The 24,710-nt window shown below is 36.4% G+C and overlaps 1 protein-coding gene across 4 annotated transcripts in view; it reads right to left on the bottom strand.

Moving 5' to 3' along the window:
* Nucleotides 1–24,710, bottom strand: part of LOC145693862 (CXXC-type zinc finger protein 1-like) — a 149,094-nt gene that overhangs the window by 58,640 nt on the left and 65,744 nt on the right. The window contains exon 1 of one of the 4 annotated variants that reach the window (XM_081770061.1): nt 17,190–17,210. The exons of 2 other annotated variants lie outside the window; for them this stretch is intronic. In XM_081770061.1, the coding sequence (XP_081626187.1) occupies nt 17,190–17,195 (6 nt within the window). In that variant the 5' untranslated portion in view covers nt 17,196–17,210. Of the gene's footprint in view, nt 1–16,957; nt 17,148–17,189; nt 17,211–24,710 lie in introns of those variants that run through there. One more of the 4 variants, XM_081770056.1, reaches the window with a different exon arrangement.

Raw genomic sequence — 24,710 nt, 5'->3', positions numbered from 1 at the left:
AGTTTTCTCAAGACATTAGTGACATTTTAAAAGTATACCATGTCAATCCGGACCGACTACAACTACAGATGCAACAGTTACTCACCACTATTCCCACATCAAAAAATCTGAGAGGCCTGTTGGAACGAATTGTTTCTAGTTCGAACGAATTGTTTGTACAGTTCTTAGAATAATATTTAACAACGAAAAAAGTTTTAGTGAAAAGTGGTAGGAACAATATCAGTTTTGAATAGTGGTTTAAAGACTTGAAAAAAAGTTTTTTTTTAAAAAAAAAAATCATCTTTTCCATGCTTTTTTGGCTTGGGATTTTTTCTTTTAATATTTCATATTTAGTGAAGAAACAACAGTGTGTTCCAGCTTTCTTTTCCCATCATAACTAAAAACATACTGTATTCTGAAGAAAAATAAAAGGTAAGAGCCACCGCACTAAGCTTTGTTGCTCCAGTTCCTTACACTAAATCATATTATGCTGCTGCTATTAGTAAAACATTTTCTTCTGAAATATGAACAAAATTAATTATGAACCTTTTCAGCTCTAATATTAGGTATTGAAGAGTATCTGAAACAATAGTGTGATACTTTTTCTTGTCTGCCAGTTTTACTTTAAGCAACCCAAACAACACATTTCAAGATGTATAAATGTCAAGAACTTGATATCATGGTTAGGCAACCAACGTGGGACTTATGAGATGCTAGTTGTGTCAAAAGAGCGAAAAATTTCCGTTTTCTTTCCAAAAGCCGTTTTTTTTTCTTTTTTTTTTAATGAAAATAAAGCACGTCTCAAAAATCCGGCTATTTTGCATCTCTAGTCCGGTATATCAATACAAAGTGCAGTTCAACCTATGTACTAGTAAAATAAGAAAAGTGTGCATGTAGGTGTATTGTGAGAATATGTTGACCACCTTAAAAATTTTTTTTTGTGGTTGTGATATGTCTTCAGCCTATGAGTTCTGGAGAGTGAGAATGTGGCTTTAGTGCCGAACGTATACGGAACAATCATGTCGTACTATTTAGTGATTAATTAATAGTAAACGTACTTCATAAGTATCCTGACGCAAATCAAATGAGGTCTACTAGTTTTACTAATGTACGACTCTTGTGTCGAATGAATACATTGAGTGGGTGAAGAAGCTATCTTTACTTCAAGTCAGTCTAATATTTTAATTTTTCAAATGTATAGCTGTTTTCGTAAATTACAATTACCCCCCCCCCCACACACACACAAATACATAACAGTAATACTGTAAAGATGAGTGGAAATTACGCGCTGTGATGGGGGGGGGGCGCTGTTGAGAGAGGGGCGCAATAAAAATACTTGCCCCCTCCTATATTTGAAATGTTGTTACGCGGTTAATTTTATAGCAATCAAATTGCAAGACGAAAAGGAAAATGTGTATGTGTATTTCATATTATTATAAACTTCTACTATGAATCTACAATTTTAGGTTTCGTACTGCGTTACTTTTCTGTACATTTTTAATGTTGAAAAAAGTATTTGTTATCATTAGGGTTAGGATCTTGATGATTTTGCAACTTTTTTCTGGATTAGTATAAACATTGCTCGTTGTGTTATAAATCCTGTTTTATTAAAAAGAAGTAATTTAAGACAAACTTGTTTGTGCATTTTTTGCCCATTTCTGTATATAAGTGCATTTTTTACTGTTTTTTGGGGCATTTTACATGCATATTTAGTATTTATTCTTACTTTTAACTGCATAATTCTCATTTTTCTTATAAAAACAATAAATTGAAGCAGAATTCTTCCGCCTACACGAAATAAAATGCAAGGAAAATTGCTCTACACGATTCTACTTCGAAGATTTGTTGGAGTAGGCGTGGCCAATGTCCGCAGACTGCAGTCTCTGGCGATTAGTCGCATGAAGCGGAGGAGCGAGAGTTCAGTGACCCTGGCATTCACTGTTTTGGTGAGCTGTTAGTAGACGCCGGTAATAATTCTGCAGTTTATCTGGTTAAAATGCCGAAGATAAAAGAGAGTACTGCTTCCAAGCTTAAACGATTTGTGAGTGAATTTGGAGGTGAAAAAATGTTTACAACAGATGAAAGTGTTCTCTGCTGCAAGGTGTTTGATATGGCAGTTTCAGCCGAAAGAAAATTTACCGTTGAACAGCATGTTTCAAGGGACAAGCACACACGGGGACTTAAGTTACGTGCGAAACGAGAGGCAAACGCCGCGCAACAACTTCTCCCGCAGTATGATACATCCAAAAATCATTGTTTTTTTTTCGAAGATTTGTGCGAAGCCTTTATTTGTGCTGACATTCCGTTGAACAAAATGGACAACGTGACATTGCTAGCCTTTTTTTGGAAAAATACACTTGTAAACCCCTCCCCGATTCTTCGACATTAAGGAAGAATTACGTGAACAAACTTTACGAGAAAACAATGCAGTGTATTAGACAAGAAGTGGACGGAAAGAAAATATGAGTATCCATGGATGAAACATGTGATTCGGAGGGACGAAATGTAGTGAATGTTGTTGTTGGAGTGATGCAGGAGGGTGGGCCGGGTAAAACATTTCTTTTGAATTGCGAAGTTCTGGAAAAGGTAAATTATTCCACGATCAATAAGTTATTTGATAAATCAATGCATCTCTTATGGCCTAATGGCGTCCTTTACGAAAACGTGCTGCTCTTTGTAACCGATGCTGCACCGTATATGGTGCAGGCGCTATATTCGAAAATGATTCACATTACGTGCCTCAAGCATGGTTGCCACAGAGTGGCTGAAGAGATACGTGTGTAGTTTCCTGATGGTGATAAACTCATAGGAAGTGTAAAGAAAGTGTTCAGTAAGGCCCCATCACGTGTAGCTGTTTTTAAGTTTGAGCATCCTGAACTCCCTCTACCACCTAGCCCCGTTCTTACCAGGTGGGGAACGTGGCTGAGAAGCCTGTAAATACTATTGTCAAAACTTCGAAGCTGCGAAGAAAACGATAGACTCTTTCGACCCCTCCGAAGCTTCCGGGATTCGAACTGCACAAGAGATACTGGCCAATCCTGAAATCCAAGGTAAGCTTGGGTATATTCAATATAATTTTGGATTTCTACCAGGTGTGATTACTTCCTTAGAGAAATCTGGAGACAAGTTGACAACTTCAATTGACTCAATCAAAAATGCAGTAAGTGCATTAGAAAGTGTTCCTGGGGAAGTAGGACTGGTAGTGTCGAGAAAAATTACAGATGTATTGAAAAAAACTCAGGTTACCATGTTTTGTGTGCGATAGTGGACATTCTTTCAGACACAAAATTTGTACTGCAAATATTAGAAAGTGAGCTAGGAATAAGTGATATGGTCTATTTCGAATATGCTCCGGTGAAAGAACCTTTTCAATGTACAAATCGTTATTTGCAAACAAGCGCCATGCATTCCAGTTCGAAAACCTTCATATGATTTTTGTTGTTTATTGCAACTCAGTGTTACGTGCCTCTTTTGAGAAAAACACAACAAAGTAGAACCACGTATATATATATATATATATATATATATATATATATATATATATAGGTAATACACTAATAAATACTAACGGATGATTCTCTGTGAAAGCATTTTTTTCAAATTATAGTGCATTTTTTTTAAAGATTTTTAGTGCATAGTTCCATTTTTTATTTTGTATTTTCCCCGCATTTATAGTGCAATAAAATCCTAACCCTAGTTATCATTATTGCTTCTTTATTTTTGCATACTATTTCATAACTTGAAATTTTAAAATATCATTCAATCCTTTCGACAAAGCAAACATGCATACAAATTAACTACATGTGTTTGAAAAGTAAAAGAGATCTGCTTGATCGTTCGTTATTTAGTGATCTTCTTTCTTAATAAAAGGTTGGATCCAGTTTTCGAAAAAGAAGGTGTACTTTTAAAAACCTGATTCCCATATCTCATTGCAATTGTTTTGTTTTTAAATTAGAATGAAAAATAAACATAATGATTTACCATGGGGGGAAACCAGTGATCGAGATTTCTTTTTTGTGAGAAGATCAGTAATCACAGAAAAGAATTACCATGGTATTTTATATTTACAAATAATATCTATGTGTGTGCCGCGAGAATTCAAGTTACACCTGTAGTGTGCCGCAAGCTCAAAAAGGTTGGGAAACGCTGGTATAAGTAGGAGTAGGAGTAGCAGTAGTAGGAGTAGGAGTAGGGGTAGTAGTAGTAGGAACGGGTTAGAAGCTCCGCAGGAGTTGGTTGGGTTCTGTTTTCGACATGAAATGGGCAAATTAAAGATTTGACCAAATTTTTCTGTACATTTTACAATCTATGGATCCGTACAGTAAAACAAGTGTACCTCTCCGCGAAATAGTCCATCCGCCTCCACATACAGTACCGCTTACAACATCAAAAACAACCAGCAAATACATCACTTTCTGAGCTTTTGCTATTCCCCTTACCTCACTTTCAATCACTCTTCCTCATAAACTTAAATAAATTCCCCAATTGATCCGGTAAATTTCCTAAAATTGGTCCGGCGATACAGCAGTTAACCCGACAATATATATTATAATGTAAAAAAAAAAAAAAAAAAAAAAAAAAAAAAAGACTAACGAATTACCAAATAGAAGGATCCTGTATAAACTGATCGTGATAGTATCAGACAAGTCTGTAATAAATTGACTTTTAACAATTGATTTTAACAAAATACATGGCGATCGCCCCGATCCCCCCTTGGTTGTGATACATTTTTCCTACTTCCTGTTTTTGTAGAGAAACAAGTGAGTTTCGATTCACAGTGTAAAGCTTTAAATCTATGCGAATTGAATACTCAAACTTTAGTACAACAAGTAGCACAACTAAAACTCCTAGTTGGAATAGATTAATAAGATCAAAGATAGAATCTATTCCTCGGATGCTGAATCCGTATCAAAAAGCCATTATTAGCTATCACTTATCGTTTTTGTTCTATGGCGATAAAGATTGAAAGCAGGAATGGTTAATTTGAACTACTTCCGGCTTGAACAGAGGGTTAAGGGAGGAGATGGAATCTATTCTTAGGACGCTAAATCGATTTCAGAAAAACCTCTTCTCGATATCTTTTATAGTTTTTGCTCTATGAATATAAGTATTGGAACCGAAAGTAGTAGTAAATTTCAAGTGTTTCCGGTTACAAAAGAATGAAGCAGGTTATGACGATATGTTCTCTTAAAACCCTAAATTGATTCCTCGAAAATTGTTTGTCGCTATCTATTACAATTTCTGTTTTATCGCGATAAATGTTAAAACCGGAAATGGTTAATTTGAACACTTTCGGTTCAAATAAAGTGTTAACGAAGAAGGTGGAATCTATTCTTGGGATGCTGGATTGATTTTTAGAAAATGCAACTCGATATCTCACCGATTTTGCTCTATGTAAATTAGTATTACCTATAAAATCAAAAACAGTAATAAACTTCAACCATTTCTGCCGATGTGGAGTGTTGCGGATTGTAATGGGTTTCCTCTTGAGACCCTGAATCGATTATAGGTGAACCACTTGTCGCTATATATCATCAATTTTGTTCTGTGGCGATAAATGTTGAAACTTGTAATCGTTAATTTGAACAACTTCTGGTGTGAATAGAGATCAAGGGAGAAGGTAGAGCCTATTCTTAGAACGCTTAGTCGATCGCGAAACACCGCATCACGATTTCTGCAAGTGTTTGCTTTATAAAAATCAGTATTGAAACCAATATACTAGTAAATTCAGCCACTTTCGATTTCGATAGTATTGTGGGTTGAGATTATATATAGCTTATATACTCTTGAGACGCTGTATCGATTCGATTGAGAAAAAAAAAAAAACACTTGTGGCTATGTATTACTATTTTTGTTCTATATCGATCAATGTTGAAACCGAAAATGGTTATTTTAAACAACTTCCGATCTGAATAAAGGGTTAATGGAAAAGATAGACCTATTTCTTGGTAGCTGAATCGATTGCAAAAATCTACATCTCGATATCTCGTAATTCAGTTTGAAACCGGAAATAATAGTAAATATAAACAATTTCTGGCTTTGATTGAATGTTGTGGATAGTTATATGTTGTCTTCAGACGCTAAATTGTTTGCAATAAATCGCTTCTAGCTATCTATTACTCTTTTCGTTCTATAAAGATAAAAATTGAAACCAAAAAAGGGTATTTGAACCACTTATGATTTGGAGGGTTAATGGAAGAGATCGAACCTTTTTTAGGGGCTCTAAATCGACCGCAAGAAACGACTTCTCAACATCTGTTACTGTTTTTGCTCTGACATCTGTCGATAGACAGACGGACAAAGCCATTCTAAAGACTTCCGACACTTATGCATAGCTTAAGCTGCAAGTATAATAAGGGCGGGCATTGAATATATTCTTGGGACACTGAATTGGTTCTGGAAAACCGCGTCTTTCTATATATTACCGTTTCTGTTCTGTGGTGATCAACAATGTAGCAGAAAAAGATAGACCTCTACCACTTCTGGATTAAATAAAAGTCAAATGGATTAGATGAATCGATTCGTGCTGCAAAACTATGTATGCTTCTCGCTATTTCTTACCGCTCTTGCTCTACCAGCCGACAGACGAACGGATGGATAGACAGACAGATGAACATAGCCGTTCTATAAGACTACGTGTTCATATACGTGTGCATATTATACTATAGTTTGGAAGTACTAACAAATGAAATGAATTCAGTTTGTTTTACGAAAATTATCCGCTTTCCGTTTCTCGAAAAAATTTTTCGTTTTTCGTTTTTTCGAAAAAATTTTCGTTTTTCGTTTGCGTCGAGACACAGGAGGTGATAACGTCATAACTTCAAAAAAAAAATTCGTTTGTTAGGCCTATTTTCATTACTTTTTGGCGGGCTTACTTTTACACCTAGAAGACTGAAATTTCGCACAAACATTCTGTTCACCGAGTAGTATTTATCAGAATTTTTTCCAGACCTCTGCGTTAGTACACGGGGGTCCAGAAGGGGAAAAAGAAAAAAATGATATTTTGTTACCAAAAATCCCATTTTTGCTATTTTTACGCCTCAGATACCCCTTTCGAGATCCCGGCTTTTTGGGCTATTTTTTAGACTTTCAGTCAAGCAGCTACTGCATCGTCACTATTTATCCTAGGATCATGGTTCATACCTCATTCTCTTCAGAATAGAGCTGGCTTTCAAATGGCACCACTTGCATGCTCATACCATATACCAGAAGCGGGAAAAAATGTCAAAGTGAAAATTTCGGAGGGAAATTTTTTTATCGAACTTTGGCCCCCCTGGACCCCCCCCTGTGTGAACGTAGCCATCTAAAAAAATCTGATAAATAGTACTTGGTATACTGAATGTGTGTGCCAAATTTCAAGTTTCTATCTTGAATAGTAAGAGCGGGAGAAATTTTATCAAAAATTCCCACAATGCCCCAAATTACCACAAAACACTATGATCTCAGGGGAAAAATTTCCTAAGACATCCCTAATTACCCTAGGGTCATGTGTCGCCCATATTATATTCTGAATAGAACTGCCTTTCAGGCGGTACCATTCACATGTCTCCATCATGTATCTAAGGAGGGAAATTCCTGAAAAAAGGGATTTTTTGGTCTAAACTTCCCTTTTTTTCAACTTTTAGCCCCTCTGGACCCCCTGTTTTAACGCAGAAATCTGAAAAAAAATCTGTTAAATACTACTCGGTGGACTGAATATTTGTGCACAATTTCAATCTTCTAGGTGCAAAAATAAGCCCACCAGAAAAAAAATTCAGAAAATACCCCATGTATTTTGAAAAAAATTCACTGAGACGTCCCTAATTACCCTAGAATAATAATTGGACCGTCATTCTCTTCAGAATGAAACTGCCTTTCAGACGGTATGACTCACGTGTCTCCATGATGTATGTGAGGCGGGAAAATCATGAAAAACGAGATTTTTTGGTCGAAAAATCCCTTTTTTTTCAATTTTTACCCCTCTGGACCCCCCTGTTTTAAGGCAGAGATCTGAAAAAAATCTGGTAAATACTACTACGTGGGCTGAATGTTTGTGCACAATTTCAATCTTCTAGGTGCAAAAGTAAGCCCGCCAAAAGAAAATATACCGACCATCTCCCATTTTCCCCTATATAGAAGTATATTTTTTAAAAAATCCCTGAGACGTCCCTAATTACCCTAGGATAATGATTCGACCGTCATTCTCTTCAGAATGGAACTGCCTTTCAGACGGTATGACTCACGTGTCCCCATCATGTATGTGAGGCGGGAAAATCCTGAAAAACGGGATTTTGGGGTTAAAAATATCCCTTTTTTTTAACCCTTTGCCCCTCTGGTTCTCCCCCTGTTTTAATACTGACATCGGAACAAAAAATCTGGTAAATACTACTCGGTGGACTGAATGTTTGTGCAAAATTTCAATCTTCTACGTGAAAAAATAAGCCCGCCAAAAATAATGAACATAGGCTTCATAAGGGAAAATTTATATTTCAAAATTATGACGTCATCACCTCCTATGTCTGGACGCAGGACGATCTGAAACCATACGTAATGTCTTCTACAATGTCTCTGGACTTGAAAAACAAACAAAAAAACAAACAAAAAAAACAGACGAAAAAGCTCAAATAGAAGAGAAATAACGCAATGTACCATGAAAAACGCGTATGGTACAAAATGTACTCCCCAAAGGGATACATGATGGAGACATGTGAATGGTACCGTCTGAAAGGCAGTTCTATTATGAAGAGAATGGCGGTTGAACCATGATCCTAGGGTAATTAAGGATGTCTCACAAAATTTTTAAAAATCCTATATACGGGAATCTGAGGTATTGTGGGTGTATATATATATATATATATATATATATATATATATATATATATATATATATATATATATATATATATATATATGTATGTATGTATGTATGTATGTATGTATGTATACGCCGACCAAACAATAGTTTATTGTTTTGCGCATTTAATTAAGCAGATAATGAGTTACTGAAAACAATAACAATTTATTTTGAATCTGTATGTGGACTGTATAAATTGGTATAGTTGCTGCAATTAATAAGTATTAGAATGAAGCAAATACTACACACAAACACTGAAGATCCCGCACACGAGGCTTTTGCAAGAAAGCACAACACAACACTGACAAAAGATGCGGGAGGCGGCCTAACGGTATTTTTGAAAAGAAAGACAAGAGATCGCCAGAGTAAGATACTACAAATAGAAACCATATTGACCTGCAGAGACATCTCTACAGCAAAACTGACACTACATAAAACATATATTTTGTTCCAAGTTTTGGAAATGCTCACAATAGGCTCAAACACTGAAAAAACATAAGCCTTCTTTTTCTTCTTAATTTTATGAAACAAACAGAGGGCAGAATGGCCCGAACATAGCCCCCACCTTGAAACGCTCTAGTTTCAAATAACACACACACACAACGAATGATCAAGTTTCACACAGGAAATACACTACAAACGAAATAATAATAATAATGCGTAATAATTCTTTAAAAAATACACACACAAGACAAATATTTATATGCAATGCTAATGTCCCTTTCACATTATCCGGCGATTTGCCGGATCCGGTTACGGCGAATCGCCGGACGAGGTAGAAAGACATTGCAAGGAATTGAAGCTTTTCACATATGTGCGGCGGTCACCGGACATTCATCCGGCGAGTAAAAACAGCCGGATCTCCCTGCTAGAATCCGGCGCGGCAAATCGCCGTGTATAGCCAAGCGGAACATTACAAGCAATGACGCTTTTCACATATACGCGGCAAACTACCGGATGATGTTGGGGGAGGAAGCAAATGTTGCCAGGAAAGAGCAGAAAGTGGCTGCTATAATATGGGAGCATGTGGTTTTGTGTGTTATGTGGAGTGTGTTTGTATATGTGGTTATGTTCTATCCCAGTACATCTGGAGTAATTAACCAAACCTGTATATACAATATATGGGGAAAGATGACATGTAAAATTAATTGAAAATGACCAATACTACCGAAGTGTCGAAATCAATATAAATTATTATTTTTCTATGTAATAGAAGATTGGGATATGTCCGTGTAGCACTGGACAAATGACCTTCTATAAATTTGTGGTGACCCAAAATTGAAATATACACTATCAAATGTTTCAGCAATACAGTCTTTTGCTATATATTTATGTACTATTTTGCTACGCAAAGCAAGAGAGAATTCATGATGTGATATTTGATAAATATACCGTACTTTATATATTTTATAATTATCTGGCTGTAATTTCTTGAATAGTCCTCTGAATTCAGAGACTAGAGCAGTGCTTTAAAGAGACTTGAGTCAATAGTCGGAACGCTTAAAAACAAAAGAATAAATCCGAAATAGTATAATAATAATAATAATAATAATAATAATAATAATAATAATAATCTAATATAAATAAAATAAAGAGTTTATGTGTCTGTCTGTCTTTGTGCGGCCTAGGGACCGAAAGTTACCAAAATTTGGTCACGGGTACCTTGGTCCAGGCTCCAGACCAAACCGATGCGTGTTTTTCAAAATTCGAACCAGGAGGTCTCAGGTGGGCGTTTACCAGGACATGTAAAAGTAGTAGAAAATGACCGATATTAGTCTCAAATCCATAGTTTTCGCGGTCGCTGAGATCAATGGTAACACTATCATTAGCGAGGACTTCAGCCACCATTTGTATGCGGGCCGGGGATCACCAGAGGGGGGGGGGATTTCAAGACATGTAAAAATAATCGAAAATGACCGATATTAGTGTCAAATCAATAGCTTTCGGGGTCACTGGACTCATTGGTGAAACTCAAGATAGCGTTTACTTTCACATTTAGTTCCCATCAGCTAAGGAACTTGGGCCAGGAGATCACCGAGACATGTAAAAACATAATCCACAATGACCGATATTAGTGTGAAATTCACAGTTTTCGCGGTCTGAGATAAATGGTGGTACTTTCATTAGGATGATTTTCAAATTCAGCCACCATTATATGCGGGCCGGGAGTCACCGGGCTGGAGAATTGCGAGACATGTAAAAATAATCGAAAATGACCAATATTAGTGTCAAATCAATAGTTTTCGCTGTCGCTGAGATGAATGGTGATATTCCCAAGGCGTTGACTTCCAAATACAGCCCCCGTCGACTTGGGAGCCAGAGGCGTTGTTTTTTCAAAATTGGAACCAGAGGATCACAGAGGCGTTTACATTCTATGTAAAAGTAGTAGAACATGACAGATGTTAGTGTCACATTCATAGTTTTTGCGGTATCGGCTGAAGACCAGAGGCGATTTTTTCACAATTCGAACCAGGGAGGGGTCTCAGGGGGCGTTTGCCGGGACATGTAAAAGTAGTAGAAAATGACCAATATTTGTGTCGAATTCATATTTATCGAGGTCGCTCAGATGTATATTGATATCCACGGGGGGCTAGGGGGGCCAGGCCACCTAAACTTTGGCTGGCCCCCTAAAAGTTTCACGGTAGGCTTGCAAATGAACTATAATATGGTGATGAAGTTACATTTTTTACTTCGTTACAGTGAAATCGATCATGGAGTGAATATATATATCGTACTAAAAGTAAAATTATTGTTAGTTACATATGACACTTTCAATTACGTTTTTGTAGCGTATTGTATACATATTATATATATATATATATATATATATATATATATATATATATATATATATATATATATATAGAGAGAGAGAGAGAGAGAGAGAGAGAGAGAGAGAGAGAGAGAACTGCACGAATAATTTTTTTAGTGACTTTTCACCCAAAATTGGAGTAATTTCATCTCCCATTTAGCGACTTTTTGTATCAATCTGTTGGCAACACTGGTACTCCGTTTGGGAGAGTCCCGAATTGAAGTTCTGGTGAATATGGTCGTTGTTGTGTCGTGAATTGTTTACATGTCACCGGAGTTTGCAGACGCGAATGCGAATTTCGAAATGTCGTGGCAAGGGCAATCAGATGAAATAGATATGGACACGGAAGTACTCAGTTGCACAGCAACCCTGCTCGCATATTTTTCATCCACGGCAAAACGCCGGATAATATGAAAGGGGCCGAAACCGGATCCGGCAAACAGCCGGAACCGGATCCGGCAAATCGCCGGATAATGTGAAAGAGGCATAAGACCTGCTTGATGAGCGATTTTGTAGCGTTTCGATGACTTCACTTTACTTTGAAGGGTTGAAAGGCAATACAACCAGCTTCGCGATGGGGCGCTTCAACTCCCCGAAGGCAGTCTTTACAGTTGCTGCTCGCACTAAGCCATCATTTCCAGGAAATATGCACTGAACACGCCCTAATCTCCATTGCTGGGGAGGCAGATGGGATTCCTTCAAAATAACCATGTCACCAATCTTGATATTGTCTCGGTTTTTCCGCCACTTCGTCCTTGACTGGAGACTGCAAAAATATTCTTGGGACTAACGGCGCCAAAAATGCTGCGACAACTGCTGCACCAATTGCCACCTTTTCAGATGAGAGAGCTGGGATGAAGTGAAATCCTTATCCGGGATAGAAAGTAATGATTCTCCCACAAGGAAATGAGCTGGTGTAAGAGCGGCCAGATCGTTGGGGTCATCCGAGAGAGGAGTGAGGGGGCGGGAGTTCAGAATTGCTTCAATTTGAACTAGCGTGGTATACATTTCCTCAAAGCTCAACGCCACCTCTCCCACGATGCGCTTGAAATGATGCTTTACTCTACGTATATTTGCTTCCCAAATCCCACCAAAATGAGGTGCGGACGGGGGGTTAAAATGCCAAGATATTCCTTGTTTGCTGAGGTAGGCAGCAGTTTCTTCATTTTTGGCCGTGTGAACACTCACTCTTAACAATTCCTTTAGCTCTTTGCTAGCTCCTACAAAGTTACGCCCACAATCGCTGTAGATGTCACTAGGTACGCCCCGACGAGCCACAAAACGCCTTAGGGCAGCGAGAAAGGAAGTGGTGCTTGCATCCGCTACTAATTCTAGGTGTATAGCCTTAAACCTCACAACACACACAAAAAGACAAATGTATGCCTTAAACCTCAAACGGCTGCGCCCCCAGCTGGCTTTGAGTAGCACCGGCCCTGCATAATCCACACCTGTGTGGGAAAAGCATCGGCTTGGGTTTACGCGAGAGGGGGGCAGGGAACCCATTAGTTGCGTCTCTGTTCATCCTTCAAACCGACAACATTTTACACACTTCCGGATTATCTTCCTCACTAGATTTCTCGCACCCACAATCCAGAAATGTTGCCGTAGCGTAGATAACACTAATTGAGGGCTCAAACACTGAAAAAACATAAGCCTTCTTTTTCTTCTTAATTTTATGAAACAAACAGAGGGCAGAATGGCCCGAACAATATATATATATATATATATATATATATATATATATATATATATATATATATATATATATATATATATATATATATATATATATATATATATATATATATATGGCGGGCTTACTTTTGCACCTAGAAGATTGAATTTTGCACAAACATTCAGTCAACCGCGTAGTATTTATCATATTTTTTTCAAATCTCAACGTTCACACAGAGCTCTTCCAGAGGGGCTCAAAGTGTAACAAAAAAAATCCCGGAAATTTCCCCTTTCCCTCAATTTTTCCCTCTCCTTGTATACGGTATGGGCATGTAAGTGGTACCATTTGAAAGCCTGTTCTATTCTGAAGAGAATGAGGTATGAACCATGATCCTAGGATAAATAGTGACGATGCAGTAGTTGCTTGACTGAAAGTCTAAAAAATACCCCAAAAACCCAAGATCTTGAAAGAGTAATTTTCTCCTTGTGCCAGAAGAAACAGACGATTAAAAGAAAAGAATTTTTGCAGTAAAGGTACTGGAAGGAAACAGAAGAACTCTCCCACAAAAAATAAAGCCGCAATCGAACCAGAAACTCAGAGTGCAAGATAAATGACTACTACTGAGCCACCATGCAATACTTTGGGAATCCCATTAACATAGTATTTTGATTTCACAATTGAACAGAAAGGTGAGATTAGCAATATTTAACTCTAACAATGTCAAAATGAATTCGATTCCGAAGATTATAATAAATAAAAACTGCAATGAAATGGTCTGATTACTAGTTCCAATGGTAACCACATCAGTAAAAATTACAATTTTATCGCTACGAGCTAAAATAAAACTTATTTAATGTTCTAATTCTTGGATACAAATACAGGGCTCATAGTGGTCTGGTCTCTTGTAAATAGTTGAAAAGTGACCAAACGTACAGGATAAAGTTACCAAAAAGTTATCAAAATCTCATCATACCCCTTTTTTCCTTTGTCAATTTCTCCATCACCTCTCTCTTCGTTTGTTGTTTTGTTTCATCTTTTCTTTTTTACTTCTTCTTTTTGAGCTTCCTCCTTTCTTAGGTTTTCTAAGTATGTTTTGTAGTTATTGTAAGCAGACTTAGCAGATGTAAGAAACTTCTGAGTAAGTGGAACCAGTTCTAGCCAATTTCCGAATTTCTTCATCCCAGACATTATATTTAACTTAGCACTGAGAGTTCTTAAAGTCATGACATATTCAAATTCATCACCTACTTTTAAGAACATACAAGAAGCATAACACAAGACGAACATGATGAACCACACAAACACACACACACAACGTTGAGTGGAGCGTTAACTATTACGAGAGAAAAAAGGTCTATTATGACAAAAGAAAGAATAGACACAGAAGGGTTCTCAACCCCATCTTGAGAGCTTAAGCATCCACCAACCATCCACTGTGCTTTAGAAAGAATAAAAGCTGAAGTGAAACAAAGCTGACTGCTTCACATGTGGCAGCAAGTACTGAAGTTTTCAGAAGAGTAATGAGTAACAAGTTTCTGCCTTTTTCCATTTATTTTTATATTTTTCTTAGAAAACTGTCAATGCAAAACATAAATCACACGAAAAAGTCACTTTACGTCCCAAAAAAATAACTTTTAGTGACACATTTGAAAAAAAAAAGTAACTTTTAGTTTTTAAAAAAGTGACTCGCTATGAGCCCTGCAAATAGTGCCAAATATGTTTAATTAATAAGTAAAATTAATAAGTTACATTCTATAGCAAGATAAAATTAACTACCTATCAAAATAGTCAGAAGTGCCCACAAGGAGGGGGAAGGGAGAGATGACGTAAATTGCATCTAGGAAGATTTATTTTTTAACGGAATTAGGTCTTGGGGGGAAAAAAACTTGCTAAACACAGCACAAATCAACAAGTTTTGAAAACAAAAATGAATCTTCGTTTGATGACTTACGGTTATATCCTGTCATGATGATTAACCGCTCAACTGGTTACTTTCTTCGCCTGCTCGCGATCTCGCAGTGGGTATTTAAATCTCTATACTGCCTCCCTCAGTCCATTTCAATTTTAAAAGTATACAAAATCACACCAGTAACAATTAAAAGCAGACAAAGAAGTTAAGGGGGCAGATTACTAAATATTTTTCAAAAGCTATAAATTTTTCTTTTGTCTGTTTTTTTGTAAGAGATAAGAAATGATGAAAGGTAACTTACCACAATAATAGATAATGTTATTCTACACCCGAAAAAACGAATCGGAAGAATAATCAGTGTTGCCATCCGTAGAAATTACAGTGTGACCAAAATTTGAATTACCCAAAAATCTAGGTTAAGGCAGCAACTAGAAAAATGAACTCAACGGTAACTGATGACTTATAATGTTCCTTGTTATTTACTTTTTAAATAATATTTGTATTTATTTTGTAATAACTTACGTAAGTTTTTACAAAATAAATAAGTTATTAGAAAATAAATACAAATATTATTCAAAAAGTACTTAACACGGAACACAGATAACATGATAAGTCATCAATTGCAGTTGAGTGCAATTACAGTTGAAATTAGTGTAATTTCTATGGATGACAACACTGATTATTCTTCCGATTCGTATTTTCGGATGTAGAATAACATTATCTATTATTGCGATAAGTTACCTTTCATTATTTCTTTTCATTTACGAAAAATAGGCAAAAGAAAAATTGTTAGCTTTTGAAAAATATTTAGTAGTCTATCCCCTTAAGTGAATAACGTCGTGGCGTTCACACACCTCAATCTCATTGTGCTTCGCACTGCATGTCAACGCGTGATAACGGCTTGAATGGCTAATGCAAGTATGAAAATATTGGTGCAATGAAATTATCGAAGGATATAGAAGAACCCCAACAAAACAGCGGACACTATTATATACCATACAGTCACATGGCCCGGGATCGAATCAGTGACCCTTCGCAACTGCAGTGAGCGCCTTACCACTGAGCAACCGTGTCTTCTTCAACAGCCCGTTTTAATAAAAGTCGTAACAAGAGTGGAATATTGCAGATCAGAACTAGCGAGTAAATTTAAAAGTAGATAGTTCTATCGCTTGTCGGGTGGAGCACGTCACAAGAATTATGGGGAGACACGTCAGAAATCATGGGGAAAAGGGGTCCACTGAAATCATCTAATGGCAATGCAAGTATGCATAAAGCAAATAAAAAATAGTTTAATACCAATTATCATATTTAGAAATTTTTCTTAAAGTTCATAAGCTTTTTTAAAAAATAGAAGTTCATAATATACAATAACGCTGATAAGTAAAGTCTCAGCAGAAAAGCATATACCCTTTTTTAATTACTCTGGAATAAATTATGGCGTAAACAGAACGTAATTTTCTGAATGTTACCGATAATTGTACACAAATTAACTAATTTGTTTCTAAGTTACTGGCAAACGAACAGATGTGTGCAATTTGGCCGGATATTGTACTATATATATAAATCAAAAGCACTTGAATTTCTAAAATGTTATTAAATGTTCTGAGCTCTTTATATTTTCAAAAAAATAACAACAATCTTATTAACTTCAGATTTTATTAATATTTTGTTAGTATGAAGTCCAATCTGTTTAATTTATTTTTCTTTCTGGTATCTAGAGATAATTGAAATAACTAATTTTTTACTCACACAACCAACTTTCCAACACTGTTCTCCAGTCAAAGACTGTTCCATCGTGTTTACCTACTTATGATAAGCGTTCCAAGCAGTAATGCTTTAATGCTTGATCACAGACGACAAATTGACAACGTAAACAAGTTATCCAACTCGCTGCACTCCTATCTACTATCAGCGAATAGCACGTGTTCCTTACGGCAGTTCCAAAATTGCAACTGCAGTGTTCTTGCGTATTCGCACCTACCAGCATAACCCTGAGAAACCGGAAGTGGGTCAAAATGATCTTTCGGCCTCCCCATATTCAAGTTGTCTGTGGTCACGTACGTCGCAAGACGAAACAGCTCCTGCGCGGTGACAAAGTTCTATTTGCTCGTCGTGTTGTCAATGTAAGCTCCGATTGTATACGAGGTGTTTTTCTACGAACATATCTTACACGTATGCAAAGCTGTTGAAATCGAATGTTATACGTATAGTGAAATAGGCGATAAAACTTCACTTTACTTCCACCTAATCAATAGCTCAGCTGCTGTTGTTTCAATTTCTGTGAGTGTGCATATAAACGTAACACGAGAATTCTTTCTCGCTAGTCCGATGTTTTAGCATCAGTCAAATCAAGGCGCATGCTCGGCATACTTTCAATAACATGCAACAGTTTTCCATGTTCAATTCGACTTTTAGTTTGTATTATACAAGAAAGGTAATGAGAAAAGAATGTTTGAGAAAACTGTCCTTGATCTGTGTTTCAGAGACGTGGTGCTGCAGCTGAACCTATAAAGCGGATGGCCCGGGTTCGATACCTGGTGAGACTGATTTATTTCTTGTTCTAATGGAGCTCAGGGCTCAGCCAGTGTTTGTGAAATAGGTAGCGTAGAAAACCTAGAAGTAAAGGCGATTAGAGTGGACTGCTCAATACATCACCTTTTTGTATGCCGAAGTTGAGCATGAAATCTCTGCTTCGTACATCTAAAGACCTCCCTCGTGGCTAAGCGGTTAGCGTACGCGCCTAAGACATGGGAGATCTGGGTTCAATTCCGGGCGGGTGCTCCTGTGGTTCAGATTTCATGTTAGGTCCACGTCTCATATAGCCTCGCTGCTGAAAGGGAGGCTAAACTGAAAAGCAAATTCATAAGCCTACGGATGCCACATTTCTCTATTCTAGATAAAGGACGCGCGCAGAGGCGTAACTTGTGGGGGGTAGGGGTCAACTGCCCCAAAGAAGCTCCCCGCATTCGAAGGGGACTCCCTTAAGAACATGAAATTATAAATGAAGCATCACACAGGTTCACTACACTACATAAACAAAACAGCATAAAGAAGGTAAATAAAACAAAAATGAGTCGTGGGCCCATTTCAGTAAAAAAAAAAAAAAAGTTACTATTAGGGGCCCAGAAATAATATTTATTCGTATGGTTTTGAGATTTGTCAATATTTTCCCCTTAATTAATTTGGCGTGTATGGAACGAGCCCAGGTGGCGTGCGGGAGGGCCTACAGGCTCCAGGGGGCCTACAAAGGATATGAGAAAGATGGAAAGAAGGGGCCTATTTTCGAATTTTGCGGGAGGGCCCAAAACAACTTTTTCTGGGGGGCCCAAATATTAATGCTCCCCCCCCAAGAAAAATCTAAGTTACAGCGCTGGATGCGATTAGATGGAATGAAAGCAGATTTTTAAAATTATATGCAATTATTTGTACGTTATTTTGGGATTTAAAAATATGCAAAATATATGTATTAACTTTTTTAATGGTGAACTTAATTATTTTACAATTTTGATTAATAGGTACTGAATTTAACTTCATAAAATTCTTTTCAACGCCAATTGATATTTAACAACGGTCTTCATTAGTGTATCTGCATTTCTCGGATATTAGCTTGCAACATATAGTAATGAACAGTGATGTAATGCTAATTTTTTAGATGGGTATACCATCCAATCCGTTGTTAGACACAGGCACACACATATATTATGTATATACACGGTGTTTCATAATTCCTATTACAGGGAATAGGGATTGAAAGTAGATACAAAAACAAGCACAAAAAAAAAAAAAGTTTACGTCGTATTACTCCGAAGTCGAAAGCGGCATTCTTTCCAAGTTATGAGCATGGGAAAGTACAGAAAATTGAACTCTGATCATTAATGGCGCAAGGACTATTAGTGTTAGAAGAAACAGTAGGCCTATGATGAATTTCAGACTCTGGAAGGTCGCAGCTTTAAACTTCGGTGTAATAAACTTTTCGCTTGTTATCGTGTCTACTGGTGGTTTCTATCTTTAAAGCATTCTTCTTACCAAGCCATTTTAATTAAACTTTTCTTTTGTAGAAAGTAATTGAGAACACAGTTTTTAAATGAAGGAATCAAGCATTATGCTTTATTTTGGAACATTATGATTTATTATGTTCTTAAAGATATCAAACTTGCATACACATAAGTAACTGTTACAAGTAGACATATGGTACAACCATGAGTGAAATATTCTGTTATGCTTTTTTAAGCTTTATGGTTGCCCTACCAATCAGTGTTTCTTCATTTAATACTAATAGTCCAGGAACTTTAGTCAAAAAATGCGTGTTTCTTCGGAAAAATTAGAAGCCAAGGTTTTTCTTCCCAAAAACGTTCATTAGGTCACTCTAAATGACATATCAAAAGTCCCCGACTTTCTGATGTACGCTTCCCCTTTTTTCGGGGGGTGTAAGTGGGGGAGGAAAACGCAATTTAAAATACAATCAAATTCTGCTTATTTGCATGTTAACCTAAATATTCCGAATAAAAAAACAAAATTTACCGGGAACGCTTACCACATTCGCTCCTAAATGTTTCACAGGAAGTCCCAAAGAATATCGGGTCAGGTTTCGGAAATATGACGTCATCAAAATGGCCGACACCAGAATTTGTAATGTTTTGTGGGAATGGTTATAACTTTCCGCAGAATAGTGGTAAAACCGTCGTTTTTGTTTCAGATTGAAGATAATTAATTAGCAAATGTACGGAATAAAACGTGCTGTCTGCATTGTTAATTTCTTTCGCGATACAATAACAAAAAGAAAACTACTTTTTGAGTACCTGATTTTAAGTGTAAATGCAAATAACTTAGTAATAATAAAATATTTCAAAATATATCTTCAAATAAAGGCTGTAGAACATTATAAAGCCTTTCCAACGGTATCTGTACCTGCATTTTTTTGTAACTAAAACCAACTAAAAGGGAGAGGTCCAACTGCACAATTATGGGACCAGTATTTAGATATGGTATTAATCCTCAAAGAGTTTATTAGGGCAGAGAGGATGGGTAACTGGAAGGCATATCTGTCTGCTGTGAAGAGGATGATTTCGCATTTCCACGCCGCAGGACTTTTTTTGTACGCCAAAAGTGCCAACTTGTTTGTAAAAGACATGGTAAAGTTGGAGAACATAATGGATGGAGAAATCTATATAAAATTTACTGCAGACCTTTACACTGTTAAGCGATCAGACAAATTTTTTAGTGGAACTCCAACAGATATGATAATAGAACAGTCTGCAGTACTGACTCATGAAGTCTTCAAAGATACGAGGCGGCTTTGTGCATGGAAGAAGTACAGAAGAGAATGTTTTAACTAAGTTTGTTGTTGGTTTGTTAAGTGCGAGCAACATTTCTGAAGGACTAGAAAACTTTTGTGGGATTTCGTTTGCAAGTGAAGAACAGCACGTAGATGCACGAGAATCTCGAATCAAACGGGACCAAGATGATGTTAGGAAAGTATCAGAGTGGTTCAGTGCCCACAACCCTTTCCCAAATGTAGCAACAGGGTTACAGGTAATGTGGAGAAGATAAACTGCTACGATGCACTGAACATTGGAGCAACCATGATGGAAAGAAAAGCTGGTGACAATTTTCATGACATAAAATATTCTCGTACTGATAAGGTTCTTTCTCTTCAAACAGTGAACAGTCACCTTACGGTACATGATGCTACTGTGCCTGTCGATCCACTGCTGTTGTTTCAACGATTCAGCGTAATCAAAATATCAGATGATGACTTTCGAGCATGTTTAAATTTCGAACTGGCTCCTTACCTAATGGCTCTTTTTGATGTAACTGGAATGAGAAAAACGAAGAAATCATCCTTATTCAACATCTTCAACCCGACCAATGTTCATCCTGATCTCGGAAACGCAAACTACGTCGTTGATGGAGGGTTCCTTCTTCATCGAGTGGTGTGGCATCAAAACGATTCTTTCATGGATATTTGTGATAAATATGCAGCATATGTGGAAAAACACTTCCGTCAAAACACTGTCATCGTATTTGATGGATATGGTAATCCTCAGAAAAATGTAAAAGGCATGGAGCAACTTTTACATTATTGGTGCTCGAAAGCAGCATCAATAACAATTATATTTGATGGAAACATGGTTGAGACTACGAGCCAAGAAAACCTTCTTGCCAATGCAAACAACAAAAGTAGGTTGATTGGTTTGCTCACTGATAAATTCAAGGCTGCCAATATTGATCAGCAGAGAATGATGCAGGTGTCCTGTAGACAAGCATTGTAGAAACCGCACTCACGATATCAAAAATTAATTCTAATTCTACAGTTATTGTTGGTGAGGATATTCATTTGTTAGTAATCATGACAGCTCGATCTCCGCCGAATTTATTATTTTTTTTTTCTTGAAGCCAGGAAAAGGAAAGACAGAGCAGAAGATTTACTCATCAAGGAGTTTAGAAGGTGTATTCAAAAATCACATTTTATTTCTACATGCTATTTCAGGATGTGATGGAACATCTGCCATTTTTCAGAAGGGGAAATCAGCTTGTTTGAAATTATTACAAAAATGTCAAGATTTAAAACATGTCGCAGAAATTTTTAATCGAAGTAATGTTTCCCATCCAGAAATAACTGAAAATGGCATACAGTTTTTTGGGGGGGTTTATACGGTGCATATGCAAATGACATTTCACTAAATGATTACCGTTATCATTATTTCACCAAATCAGTGAAGAGAAATTAGTCTGTCGATTTAAAAGCCATACCACCGACTTCAGCTGCAGCATAACATTTCTTTCGGGTTTATTACCACGTACAAACATGGCTTGGAAACAAACTAAATCCTGAGAAGTGGGGTTGGGTTATGAAAGATAATTTGTTAGTACCAATTTGATCAACGCAGCAACCTGCTCCACCGTCCCTTTTAAAAATGATTTTCTGTTCATGATTTAAAGGATGCAGCAATGTGTGTGGATGTCGAAAGCTGGGTCTGTTCTGCTCTCTTGCTTGTGCAAATTGTCGCGGACAATCCTGTTTGAATGATACTTCAACGGAAGAAATCTCTGAACGTGAAATATTCATGGACGCCGAAGAAATAGAGGCCGAATACTTATTGAATTCCTTTGCTGATTGATAAATAATAATTGTAATTATAGCATGTCCCAAACCAGGCGGACATGCTATAATTGCAATTATTATTTATCAATCAGCAAAGGAACTCAATAAGTAAACCATTTCAACATTTCTTATTCATTATTACTCTGAATTTTACATTGCTTATTCTACAAACGATAAGAATCTATCGCCGAACGTTGTAAATCCTCATTTTTGTATCTGTGCCTGGGGTGTGTGTGACTTACGGATTCTAATGGATATTGAATCTTATATCCAATTTTTTTCAAAATTCAAAAAAAAAAGTAGGCTTATATTGCCTTTACAAGAGTCGGTCTATTAAATAAAACAACATACCTTCCTTACATTTCAAAATACAAAAATATGCAGGTACAGGTACAGTTGGAGAAGCTTTATAATGCCCTACAACCATTGTTTGAAGATATATTTTCAAATATTTTATGATTACTGAGTTATTTGCATTTACATTTTAAAGCAGGTACTCAAAAACTAGCTTTTTTTGTTATTGTATCTAGAAAGAAATTAACGATACAGAAGCACGTTTCATTCCGTACATTTGCTAATTAATTATCTTCAATCTGAAACAAAAACGACGGTTTTACCACTATTCTGCGGAAAGTTATAACCACTCCCACAAAACACTACAAATTCTGGTGTCGGCCATTTTGATGACGTCATATTTCCGAAACCCGACCCGATATTCTTTGGGACTTCCTGTGAAACATTTACGAGCGAATGTGCTAAGCGTTCCCGGTAAACTTTGTTTTTTTTATTCGGAATATTTAAGTTAACATGCAAATAAGCAGAATTTGATTGTATTTTAAATTGCGTTTTCCTCCCCACTTCCACCCCCTGAAAAAAGGGGAAGCGTACATCAGAAAGTCGGGGACTTTTGATTAGTGTTGTAAATAGAAAAAAAACGGTTTGTATTTTTTTCAGAAATGTACGTTTTTTTTAGAAAAAAACATTGCCTCTCGTTTTTTTTCTAAATTTCGTTTTTTTTTCAAATAGTCATTTGTAATGCATCTTACGTCTATTTAAGTATGAAATATTTTTATGTAGGTGTAATCACCGTAAAATGCAACATAAATTAAGCGCTAGATACTGATACGCTACAAATATTTTACAATTTACATGAATACCATACCTATTAACAATTCGGATTTCAGCAGTTTTAATCAATCTCAACTAAGAAATAAAAGTAGAAATGAAATTTTGTTTTTTCGTGAAAGCAGGCCTTTAATAAGTACGAAAATAATGTCACGAACAGTATAAAATTCCAATAATTTGTCTAAAGGTAAAAACTAATACTAATTTGCCTAATAGTATTTTCTAAGTGTCATATATAAATAATTTGTCGTCTAGATATATATGATATGCAGAGCCGGCTCTACCATATATGCAATACGTGCATTTGTGTGGAGCGGCAAGCTTGGATGGTCCGGCAAAATCTGTCATAAATATATTATTTAAATTAAATATTTCTTGTTGGAAGCAGACTTCATGATGATGGTAGTTACATTTACTAAGCTGACCTTCTATTTGAATACTACAGTCATAAATTATGTTTAGGTTGCATTAGTTTAAGGCCACATGGACAATGCTAAAGCAAATGGTCGAATAAATCCGAGCACAAATTGTTTGATTGTTGTCAAATGCAAGAATTCAATTCTCGAATAGTAGTGAATGTCTGTTCCATTTAGTAAGTTATTACAGTTTTGATATGAAACTAGTCTTGTTTCTGTCAGAAACAAGTTCCTTATCATTGAAGATAGAAACAAGTTTTTTTTTTTTTTTTAAAAAAAATTAGAAGATGTAGAAGAAAAATCAAGAAATAAAGATAAAAGAGCTAGTTGCACTGGAATTGCAAACTGATACATTGAGATTGAAGCTCGATAGTGAATTCTATAAAAAGGATTACCATTTTTCCTCTGCAGGTGTGTTTGCTTTATCTTTCACTAACATAATAGATTAATATTTAAAGAAAAACAGACACAACGGGATTGCATTCTTAGTAAGTATTTAAGCCTTTCTGAGTGCGACTACACTTACCCTCACCTTTGTTGTTCATGCTGGAGTAGCATACTTAAAATCATGACTTTTAAGATTTGTTCTTTCTGGAGAAAGAGGGGGGGGGCGGCAAATTGACTAGGACCGGCCCTGATGATATGTATATAAAAGACATGAATATAGGATGACTCAATTTAAAGTAATGCAGGGTGTTTCAAAATTAATATTTGGGTTTTGAAACTTTGTAGTATTTATTACAATTAACTTACAATTATAAATATTATATCAAATGAAAGAGCAACTCAGTTTTGTACGTACGCATGTGCATGCATTGTTTCTTCTGTCTGCCGTTAGAAAGAGCAAGTAGCAAAG

The sequence above is a fragment of the Thermobia domestica genome, chromosome 1 (assembly GCF_964235325.1).
Source record: "Thermobia domestica chromosome 1, izTheDome1.hap1.1, whole genome shotgun sequence".
Lineage (NCBI taxonomy): Eukaryota > Metazoa > Arthropoda > Insecta > Zygentoma > Lepismatidae > Thermobia > Thermobia domestica.
This window is presented reverse-complemented; position numbering and strand designations above follow the sequence as displayed.